At 29.7% G+C, this 12,828-nt stretch overlaps 1 protein-coding gene across 1 annotated transcript in view; it reads left to right on the forward strand.

Annotated features, from left to right (window-relative positions):
• Nucleotides 1-12,828, forward strand: part of LOC122501805 (probable tubulin polyglutamylase TTLL2) — a 517,344-nt gene that overhangs the window by 362,183 nt on the left and 142,333 nt on the right. Inside the window, exon 6 of the mRNA XM_043611553.1 lies at nucleotides 408-706. Within this exon, the coding sequence (XP_043467488.1) occupies nucleotides 408-706 (299 nt within the window). The remainder of the gene's footprint in view (nucleotides 1-407; nucleotides 707-12,828) is intronic.

Here is a 12,828-nt window from a genome sequence, read left to right on the forward strand (position 1 = left end):
AAAATTTGTTTGTCAAAAAATTTCCATTTCACTAAATTTCTAATAAAACTTTTTTATTTAAAGGAATCAATTTAATTCCTTTACTGACAGTCACCTCAGACCTCTAGCTTTAAATTCGTACACATACATTTGTATAATATGCACATGGACAAATGTTATGAGGCAAAAACAAAAGGGTGCCCACAACCGGAACACTTTCCTTAATTAATACAAAAATAATCCAAAATATGATACAAGTTATAATATCTTATGTGTCAGGTTCAAGGAGTGATTTTTTAGAGTCAAAATTTTTTTATATTATTTAAAATATTCATTAAAATACAAAATACCGCGATAATACCCACTTTTACCCTAGTGGGTAAAATTTTTTTTACACGAATACATTCGTTTATTGTTTTAATGTGAAGGTAAGACAAGGTTCAGAAGGTTTTTCCGACCATTGGCACCAATATAATACTTTACTCAATGAGAAAATTCTACGCCATGGTTTTAAAGGTTCAGTTAATGACGAATATTCGGCGAATTTTGTATGGGATAATGGAAAAGATTGGAGAATTCCAAATAAGAAGGAAGGAGGTTGGATTCGAATTCATCCAGTCACAACTATGGAATCTACAAACTCTGATGTGTTAAGAAATTCCTTTATGGAGCCTCCTCCTCGTGTGCTTGATAAGCAAATCAAAATCACTGTCAGTTATATACAAAAGTTAGTAAAATACATTTCATTAAGTATGTTAATTTCAAGAATGTTTTTATTTGAATTTGATAAAACTAAATACATAATTTACTTGTTAAATCATTCTCAAAGAATTTAAATTTTTTATAAATTTTTTAGCGTGAGCGACTATTAAAAAAGATACGTTTCTCTCTAACATAACCAAAAGAAATAAACTGATATCATGAAAATAGATTTCGACATCAACCAATAGTGACATCTATTAGATGTCAATTAAGCTCTTGGTTTAGAGTTACACATTTTTATGATAATTATATAAATATGGTTATTTATAAACAATTATCAATTTTAAATTAGTTTTGCTCTGCCAAATAAGCTGCTTGTCAGAATGCACTGTGCAAGAGACTTTAATTAACATCTAATAGATGTCACTATTGGTTAATATAGTCGAAATCTTCTCTTTCATCATTATAATTCTCAATCAGTGAGAAACTCTAACATTAAATGAACGGATGTCTTTACACATTTTTGTAATGGTAGCATTCAAGTCAAGTTAACATTGTTCTTAGTCAATTACAATTTAATTAACTATAATAATCTTCTAATTCTTTCATTCAATCTGTCCAGAGCGTGTACATTCTGTCCACAGTGAGAGAGAAAGATTGATAGACAGAAAGAGAGGGAAGTATAGGGAAGTATCGCCTGTCCTTTTAGTTTAGAGTGGGAGCGAAAGAGAGACGAATAATAAAAAAGTAATGCCCACTTTTTGGGTTTAGAAAGGGGTATCATGTTTTCTCCATTTTTCGGGTCAGGTAGAAAGAGAGGAACAGAATTTGATTTATTTTTGTTAATTTTTAGAGTTGTGCAAAAAGCCCGAAACGTCGGGTCGGGTCGAGCCAAATTTTTTTCGAGTCAGGTCGGGCCGAGCTCGAGCTTTCTCGATGTATCGGGTACCCGAAAATTTCGAGAACCCGAATGTATTCAGGTACTCGAAAATATCGGGTTCCCCGAAATTTTCGGGTACCCGAAAAATTCTCGAGAACCCGAATGCAATCGGGTCACCCGAAAATTTCGGGTTACCATTAACTACAATTAAATTCTTAAAGAACTATGCGATCAAGTTTGGCATCCTATTTTTGTGTTCACTACAAAAATGAATAATCTTGATTTGATCTTGGCTAACGCATGCTTAAGCGATTTCGAGAACCGGAATGTAGTCGGGTACCCGAAAATTTCGAGAACCCGAATGTGGTCGGGTACCCGAAAGATTTCGGGTATGTAAACAAGCTCGACCCGGCCCGAGCTCGGCCCGAACCCGAACTGACTAAGCCCGACCCGACCCGACCCGAAAAGTGAAAAGCCCGAAATTACCCGGTCGGGTTTCGGGCTTTTTGCACACCTCTATTAATATTGTTTTGCATAGTTTTGATTAAAATGTTTTAGAATTATAATAGGTAAGATATTGCAATTTTTAATATATTTATTTATTATGTAGGGGAATGTAGTCAAGGTTGGCCTACTGTCTAGGTAGGCCACTCGCGTTTTTATGTCAAGTTCACTAGCGCCACCTACGCGCATTTTTGTCGAAGCTTGTCTTAGTGAAACCTAACTTTCTGTTCAATTACATTTTCGGAAAATCGAAAATTGTGTTTTCTGTGACGTCGGTACAAAAAAAGCTCAAAAAAAGTTTTGTGCATAATGTGAAAAACCATTAATAAAAGATAAAAAACAAATTGAATCGTCAAGGCAAGTATGCAGAAAATTTGTGGGACTCATGGTTGAAAGGAAAACAAAGTAAAAAATCGAATCCCGAAACGTATTTCTTTATGGTTACAACAATTCGGTAATGTTACTTACTGTCAAGGTCGGCCACTATGTGTTTAAAATGCGCAAAGTTGAGGACGAGCTACTTCATTTGCAAAAACTGCAATTCTGTATAACTCATAATATAATTGATCATCTTATTAATATTTTTATTTAATTTTATTAATATTTTAGTGCAAAACTTTTTTTTATTTATATTTATTTTTTTATATTGTTTATTGTTATTATTTTGTTATTTCATTAAGTTACAAACTGTAAACAATAAAGAATCAATTTTCCGTAACTCCAAACATGTTATTTTATTTTTTAACGATTAATGCCCTTTGAATTTTAAACATGGCCGACCTTGACTGTAATGGCCAACCTGGACTACAAATTTTTTTTTTTTTAAATCTTTATAACTTTTTCATTTTTAAACCTGTCAATTTACTTTGTACAGAAAAAATGTTCCTATTAAACAGGACTTTCCAACCATATACTTCAATTGTCCAAATTCATTTTTTAAAAAAAGTTATAAACAAAAGTCAAAAAGGTGGCCGACCTAGACTATGTTCCCCTACTTATTATGATGGATTAAGGCTATATATTTATAACAGTCTTAATAAGGGATGCTTAAATGAAGATAAAAAAATATTTAATTAGATTATATCCTTTCAAATCACCGGTAGTTTTTTAACTGTTAATCTTCAACCGAATGGAATTGACTGTGGCATATATGCAATAGCGTTTGCAACATCTTTATATTACAATGAATTGCCAAATACTGTTAATTATATTCATAGTGAAATGAGACGACATCTAATTTTTATGTTTGAAAATAATCGTTTAATTTCATTTCGTTCCGTGAAATTGACAAATATTATTAGACCTTTTTTTGTTGAGTATGATTAGAAACGTTTTTTAACGGATGGAGCTACAAAACTAATAGAAATACCAAACTCGTCTTTCATTTGTGAAACTAGTATCAGTATTAGTAATAATAATGTGAATAAAGGTATATCTACAGAATATTTAGAGGAGAAGCTTAATAAAAATGAAAACTATAAGAAAAAGAGACGTCGAGCAATAAAGGATAAGAAGAGGAAAAGGGAGGAAAGGCTCAAAGAAACAGATGAACAGATAATAATCAGACTAGAAAATGATAGACTGAGAAAACGTAATTACCAAAAAACTAGAAATATAGATAAAGAGAAAGTAATGAAGCAAAACAATTTAAAAGGTAAAAAAATTAAAGTAGCTCTAGAAATAGAAAATGAAACAAAAGATCGACAAAATTTAAGTGATGAAGATTATAAAATTTTAAATACTGAAGGAAAAAAGTTAAATGACAATCATATTACTGAATTTGAAAAATTGCTGAAAAAAAAATCAGACAAGAACAAGGGCAAGGAGAGGAAAAGGAAGGCAAGGGTTGAAGAAACAGATGAACAGAAAAAAATAAGACTAGAGAATGATAGATTGAGAAAACATAATTACAGAAAAGCGAAAAATGTAGATGAAAAGCAAATAATGAAACAAAACAATTTAAATCATAAAATAAAAAAATTATCTTTGGAAACGGACGATGATAAAAGAACGACAAAATAATAATTTAGAAAGTAAAAAAAAAATTGTTATTGGAAACAAAATTAGAAAAAGAGCAGCACCAAAAAAAGGATTTAACAAGTAAAATTGATTAAAAAAATGGAAAAATGATGGAAACTTTAGGAGTTGGAATTATCTTGTCTGAAGATTTTGATGAAAATAGAGTTTCCAAAAATTATTTAGGTTTAATGAATGTCAAATGTATATTTTGTGACGCGTTACATTTTTTGCCTGAAAGGCCACAGGATAAAAAATTTAGTAGTTGTTGTCATAAAGGAAAAGTAAAATTGTATGATTTAAATCCTTATCCTTTGTATTTGAAAAATTTATTATTTAATTTAGTAACTTTAAAAGTAAGAATTATAAGGAAAATATTCGTCCTTATAATAGTTCGTGTGCATTTGCTAGCATGGGAGCTAAATTAGAAGTTCCAAAAGGATATGGTCCTTATGTTTTTCGTATACATGGACAAGTGTATCATGATACATACTCTATTCATCCTGATGATGGAGATAACCGAAAATATGGTCAATTGTATATTCTTGATCCTGACGAAGCGGTGATGGAACGATTGAATAACACAGCCACACAAAAAAAAGTTCTGACCTGGGGGTCTCACTATGTAGACTTTATGTTTTTTGGGTCGCTGAATCCGAATCCGAGGTCCATTTAACACCATCAGATCAGGATTTTGACATAACCTCAAAAAACCCATATGGCAGACACATTTTTAAAAAGTTCATCGGATTCGCTTGAAATTCGTTACTCGGGGGTTTTTGGGGTCGCTGATTACGAATTTAAAGTCTGATTTCAAAAATTCAATATGGCGGATCCAACATGGCGGACACGTTTTTGAAAAATTCATCGGATTCGCTTGAAATTCGTTACTCTGGGGTTTTTGGGGTCGCTGATTACGAATCTGATGTCGGTTTTTCAAAATTCAAAATGGCGGATCTAATATGGCTGACACAGACATATTGGATCCGCCATTTTGAATTTTTGAAATCTGACTTCAGATATGTAATCAGCGACCCCAAAAACCCCAGAGTAACGAATTTCAAGCGAATCCGATGAATTTTTCAAAAACGTGTCCGCCATGTTAAATCCGCCATTTTGAATTTTTGAAATCAGACTTTAAATTCGTAATCAGCGACCCCAAAAACCCCCGAGTAACTAATTTCAAGCGAATCTAATGAACTTTTCAAAAATGTGTCCGTCATATTGGTTTTTGGACGTTATGTCAAAATCCTGATCTGATGGGGTTAAATGGACCTCGGATTCGGATTCAGCGACCCAAAAAACATAAAGTCTACATAGTGAGACCCCCAGGTCAGAATTTTTTTTTGAGTGGCTGTGTAATGAATGTAATAAAAAATGTTTGCAATTACTAATCACTGAAATAGATATTTTACTAAGAGATATTAATATTTATGCAAAGTCATTTAAAATTATGAAAGAATTGGAATTAGAAGAAGAAGCAAGGACAAAATTAACAAATGAGTGTCCGAGAAGCATTCAAATATGGTTTAAACGTGATACAAAATTTTCTCAAAGCAAATATAATGTTCCGTCTTGCAATGAAGTAGCAGTCATATTTGTTAGCGAAGATGGTGAACCTCCAATTGAACGTGATATATGTATTCATCCAAGGGGTTCTAAAAGTATTCCAATTAGTAGTCTTAGCACACATGCTGATCCTATGACATATCCTTTAATGTTTCCGTCAGGTGATCCAGGATGGACTGTAAATATGAAACATACTGATGGTGTTCGTAATATTACTCTTTTACAATTTTATATGTATCGCTTGTCTTATAGAGGAACATTTAATCCATGTTTACAAATAGGTAAATTAACTTAACAATTTATTGTTAATAGTTGGTCAAAAGTAGAAGGTGAGCGTTTAAAATATATTCGTTATGAACAGAAAAAACTTTGAGCAGAAATGTACTGTGGATTAATGGATTATATCAATAATACAGCAACAGAAGAAAATATTCGACCAGGAAAAATGATTATTATTTTACCTTCTACATTTACTGGAGGACCACGTGCTTATCAACAATGTTTTATGGACGCTATGCGATTAGTTCAAGAATTTGGAAAACCAGATTTATTTATTACAATGACATGTAATACAAAATGGCCTGAGATTATGGAAAATTCATTGGATTCGGAAACTGCATCTGACCGACCAGATATTGTTGCCCGAGTTTTCCAAAAGAAAGTAAAAGAATTAATGTGTGAATTAAAAGATAAACAAATTTTCGGTCCAGTCATTGCTTATGTATATGTAATAGAATTTCAAAAGCGTGGATTGCCTCATGTACATTTAATAATTTTTTTAGATAAAAATTTTGCTATTCGTGATGCAGAAACTGTAGATAAAATAATATGTGCAGAAATTCCTAATAAAATAAAGAATCCAGAACTTTATAAAATTGTGAAGCAGTTTCAAGTTCATAGACCTTGTGGAAAGCAAAATGTATATTCTTCTTGTATGAATCTTGAAACAAAATTATGCACGAAAAATTATCCTAAACCATTTTCTCCAAAAACAAATTATGAATCAAAAAATTATCCGGAGTATAGACGGAGAAATGATGGCAAAAAAATTATTTTTTAGAATAGAGACGGGTCAATTAAATGCATTGCTGACAATTCGATGATTATATCATATAATCCGTATTTAAGTAAAAAACTTGCATGTCATATTAACTTAGTAGCATGTGGTAGTACAGGTGGTATTAAATATTTATTTAAATTTTGTTATAAGGGACATGATGATGCAATAGTTGGTTATAAAGATGATAATCAAGTAATGCATTACACAGGTTTACAAATTAAAAACTTTTTTTTGCCAATCGAACAAAACAATTTTTTTCGAATAGTAGGTGTTTTTTGAGTAAGAAAATCATAGTTTTAATTTTTTTCCCTCGTGCAGTTTTTCTGTAGCTTCAAATTTTGCATTTTCGAGGTGCGACGCCACTTAAACTTACCTGTAGGAAAATTAGCTAGTCAAAATATAATAAATGAGGTATCATTGGAAAGGTTATTAAATTACCTTTCGATCCATAGGTCACAGAATAAAATTCAACAAAAATTGAGAGAGTTACAGTCGATTAAAGATGAAATTTCATGACAATTTTCATGATTTTTAGACATTTGAGTAACTTCTACTATTTTTTTCTACATGAAACAGGAAAGATCCAACATGGCGGACAAGTTTTTAAAAATCTATTAAATTCGTTACTCGGGGGTTTTCGGGGTCGCTGATTACGAATCTGATGTCGGATTTCGAAAATTGAAAAGGATGGATTCATAATGGTGAACGAGTTTTTTAAAATCCATCGAATTCGCACCTATTGGATCCGCCATTTTTAATTTTTGAAATCTGACATCAGATTCGTAATCAGCGACCCCGAAAACCCCCGAGTAACAAATTTAAGACAAATTTAATCGATTTTTAAAAACTTGTCCGCCATGTTGGATCCGCCATTTTGAAATTTAGAAAACTAACATTGGATTCGAAATCTACGATTTCAGAAATCCTTTATTAGTGATTTTAGTAACTTTAGAGCTTAACTAAATTTTATTACTTCAATTTTTGCTGCAAATGTTTAAGGGATACTAAAAATGAAGAATATAGTTTCGTTCACTAAATTTAGTGTAGAATTGTCATTTTTAATCCAATCGAGGTCCACAAGGGCTCAAAATTTATGTAATGATATAGTCTATCAATAAAAAAATTAAAACCTAAACATTCTTTTCTGTTTGATGTAGAAAAAAATAGTAGAAGTTACTCAAATATCTAAAAATCATCAAAATTGTCATGAAATTTCATCTTTAATCGACTGTAACTCTCTCAATTTTTGTTGAATTTTATTCTGTGACCTATGGATCGAAAGGTAATTTAATAACCTTTCCAATGATACCTCATTTACTATATTTTCACAAGCTAATTTTCCTACAGGTAAGTTTAAGTGGCGTCGCACCTCGAAAATGCAAAATTTGAAGCTACAGAAAAACTGCACGAGGGAAAAAAATTAAAACTATGATTTTCTTACTCAAAAAACTCCTACTATTCGAAAAAAATTGTTTTGTTCGATTGACAATTTCACTGTAAACCAGTGTTATGATGAAATTCAAAATTATTTAAGGCTCATGATAAAGTCGCTCTAACCTATAAATACATGAGTGAAATTTCTCCATTTTTTACTGGAAAGGAATGAATTCTTCTGCGAATAAATCCTTTTGAAAGTAAATTAAGAAACACAAATCTTGTACGGAAAGTCCGCAGGAAGCATGAAAACTCATTAAAAACATTAAAAATAATGCAAAAAAAGTTTGACAGAATGTATACAAAGCAAAGGCATGTGTAGAACTCGAAGCGCTTCGAGATATCGATTTTCGACTAGCAGAATGGACTGAAGTGGGCGCGGGAGAAGTTTGAAATTTGAATGCAAGCACATGTTTGCATGTAAAATTTATTTACTTATTTAGTCTATATACACAGGCATAAAAAATTATGTTCTAAAAGTATAAATAAATTAACAATATTTAGCTTATAATGATGCAACACAATAATTATAATGCCAATAATAAAGAAAAAATTATTTTTATTCGATTTTTCAATTTTTTTTTGGAAAATTGCAAATATTTTCATTAGAGCTGTGCAAAATTCGAATCGAACCGAGTTTTGTTCAGTTTTTGGTGCGCCGAAATGTCGAATATTTGACATTCGAACGAAGCGACTAAAATGTCGAATTTTAGAATTCGACATTTTAGCGTTCCAAAATAGAACAAAACATTCGAACTAAGCGAAAAAATTCGAATAGTTTGGTTCGAATTATTTTGCACAGCTCTAATTTTCATATATTCGAAACAAATATAACTGAGATCCATGTAGCGTGTCTTATAGTAAGTAATGATAATAATTTTAATAACAGTTTCAGTTTTTGTTAAACACGTAGGAAATCTTGAGAGGAATCTGTAAAGTCAATCAATGCCAAAATGAGAATTTGATATCTTTTTTTAAAAGAAATAGAAAAGCTTGGAAGAAATCTACAAAATATTTATGTGTCTAAGTAAGAATCTTTGAAAATATATTTGAAAGAAATAGAAAAACTCGATAGGAATATAGAAAGTCAATGTTTTCGAAACTTAGAATTTTTTTAGTTCTACCATTTTTCTGTTCTTGTAATAGAAATAAATTTATAAATTTATTATCTGACGAAAATAGAATTTGTAAGAGATTTTCAAAATTTTCTATTTGTAAAAATAGAAATTTTATAAGGGATCTATAGAGTCTTCATGGGTCGAATCTAAATTTTGTCCAAGAGATAACTAAACTAGAGAGGAAACTAAAATTTTATTCTCTGCAAAACTTTGAATTTTTTTAGTTCATGTCAAAGAGGTAGAAATACTTGAGAACAGTAAATAAAGTCATTCTGTGCCGATCATGGAATTTTTCTAATAATTGTCAAGAAGATGTATAATCTTGTGCGGAATATATGTGTCACGCTCCAAACAAAGGTACCTAAGAAACAAAAAATTTGAGGTTATGTTTTTAATTTTTTGAGTAAAAATACAGAAAGAGAATCAATTATTAATTAATAATGATTGATCTTCAAGTCTTCATTGTATTCAAAATATTCAATAAAAATTTTATTTCAAATTCAAATAATTAAAAATAAACTTTTAATCAAAATAAATCTAATACGAATCTAACCTATAATTCGTTAGCTAACTTCTTATGTACCTTTGTTGGGAGCGCGTCACATATATAGAGTATTTCTGGGCCAAATCTAAGTCTTTTTCAAGAGATAACAAAACAAGGGAGAAATCTAAAGTGTAATTCTCTGCGAAACTTTGAATTTTTTTAGTTCTTGTCAAAGAGGTAGAAAAAGTCGAAAAGCATATATAGTCATTTTATGTAAAATTTGAAATTTTTTTAATATACTTATCAAAAAGATATAAAATTTGGTGTGGAATCTATTGAGTCATTATGGGCCGAATCTAAGTCTTGTCCACGAAATATAAAAACTAGTGAAAAAACTAAAATGCCATTTTCTGCGAAACTTTGAATTTTTTTTATTTCATGTAAAAGAGATAGAAAAACTTGAGAAGAATAATTAACGTCATTCTGTGTCGAAGATAGAATTTTTTTTAATACTTATTAAAAAAAAATTAAATCTTATAAGGAATCTATGGAGACTTCAACTGACGAATCTACAATTTTTCTTTGTTTGTCAAAGATATAAAAAAAATTTTTCAGAGAATTCTATAAATTCATTCTCTAACAAAGAAAGAATTTTTTCAGAACTTTTCTAAAAAATATAAAATCTTGTGAGGAATCTATAGAGTCATACTGTGCCGATCCCAACAGTTTTTCGTTCTTAACAGAGACATAAAAGGAGTCTAAAATGTCATTCTTTGCAAAACTTTGAATTTTTTTTAGATCTTGTCAAAAAGGTAGAAAAACTTGAGAAGAATATATAAAATCATTATGTGCAGAAGACATAAATGTTCTAATTCTTGCCAAGAAGGTTTAAAATCTTGTGTGAAATCTATTGAGTCTTCATTGTCGAATCTAAGTCTCATACAAAAGAAAAAAACCAAGAAGAAATCTAAGACGTGATTATCTGCGAAACTTTGAATTTTTTAGTTCTTGTCAAATAGGTAGAAAAAGTCGAAAAGAATATATAAAGTCATTCTCTGCCAAAGTCAAAATTTTTTTTATTTCTTGTGAAATAAAGAGAAAAACATTGGCCCGAAGATAAAAATTCTTCCTGGCTATTTCTATTTCATGTTACTTTTCTTCTTTTTTAGGATAAATAAAAAGACACGTATTTTTTTTACTTGTCGAAAAATTTTTTTTCGATGAGTTATGATAATATGAAAATTTTGAGACATACCGTGATTTCAGAGCTAAACAGCTGACAAAATATTTTAAATCTTTCTAGTTTTCGAAAAATAAAAAAACTCAGTTTTGTCAAAAACATTATTACTAAAATCGAAAAAACATATAAACGTGCAAAATTTATGTTTGTCGATACATTGCTCAAAATAATGAGTTTTTGTTATTTTTTGAAAAAAAAAATTATAGATACTTTCAAAAAGTTTTAGCGGAATTATAATTACTATCAATATTATTAACATGTAATATTAATAATTTGAAATAATATTAATTATAAAATCATAAAATACAATAAAATGTAAAATTTTGTTGTATGAAATTTATTTTATTAGGTACTAATTTAATCTTTCATTTTATTAAAAGTAGCAAAGAGATAGTAAAATAGAATAAATTATTTAATATAAATGATGATTTGTAGACTCTCTGAAGAGGAAATCGTTTTGATTTCGAAATATTTGAGTAATTTTTTATATTAAAAAATCACTAGACCGAATGTATTTGTGTAAGTTTGTTCAATTATTGAATGTCAATCTACAGACAAATAAAAAAATTCTTCGAAGGAAAATCTAATGTTATTCTCTGACAAAGTTAGAACTTTTCTTAATCTTGTCAAACAAATATATAAAATCTTTGGAGGAATGTAAAAAGTTATCCTCTACCAAATTTACAATTTTTTCAGTTACTGTAAAATAGGTAGAAAATTTCAAGAGGAATCTATAAAGTCAATCTGTGGAAAAATGAGAATTTGTTACTATTTTTTAAAAAAATAGAAAATTTACGAATAATTTTTTAAAAAGATATAAAATTAACGGAGGAATATAAGAAGACAACCTTACCGCTTCTATTTAAATTTTTCTGTTCTTTTCCAAGAGATGAAAAAATTCATTTGTAATCTAATATGTAGGGGAGAGTCTCCAGTTGTGAGACGGGTTTCATTTTTGACCCGTAAATTGTAAACGGGTAAACGAAATTGTAAATAAAATACACAGTTCGAAAGGTAACAGAAATACGCAACTTTTATTAAAAGAAAGTATAGTGTTTCGATGAACTCAAAAAATTTTACGATACATTTTCCGAGCACATCGCTTTTTTCAAAAAAAAAAAATGTCTCCAGTTGTGAGACACTCATTAAAAATTGCTAAAATTTAATAAGTTTGACATAAAACGTTATGTTTAGTAGAAATAATTAAATATATTAATAATATATATTATTATATACTAAATAATAATATTTATTTGCCAAAATATGACTATCAAATAAACACAATTTAATAGCTTCAACAAGAGCATTAAAATTGATTTCTTCTGAATCAATTGACTTTTTTCCACTTGACATGCCCAAAAATACTAGAAAAGAAATGAAAACAACATTTAAATAGTATGCCTGCAAAGTCGTATTTTTTATGCTGCCCAGATGGGTGTTGACACCGTCTCACAACTGGTGATATGCTGTGTCTCACACCCAGAAATTGGCAGTATTTTGAAAAAGGAAAATTAAATTATTTTCAACCGTAGATTGGAACAATGCAATATTGCATCACAAAATATAAGGTAAACACTAAAAGAAAATGCATTACATTTACATTTTCCAATTAATTAACTTGGAAAAAAAGTACTTTGCATTTATTGAAAAAACGCTTTTTAGTCGATTATCACACACAGTGTTGGTATTTAACAAAAACAGTTTATATATCCGCTTCGGCGTACACGAAAAAGTTGGCTCATATAAAAAGAAATGTTTTTATATAAACCAATCGGCTTTTTAATATTGCATGTTAAAAAAAATTGACTGTCTCACAACTGGAGACTCTCCCCTAATTATCTG

Source organism: Leptopilina heterotoma, unplaced genomic scaffold, assembly GCF_015476425.1.
Source record: "Leptopilina heterotoma isolate Lh14 unplaced genomic scaffold, ASM1547642v1 Lhet_215, whole genome shotgun sequence".
NCBI classification, from domain to species: Eukaryota; Metazoa; Arthropoda; class Insecta; order Hymenoptera; family Figitidae; genus Leptopilina; species Leptopilina heterotoma.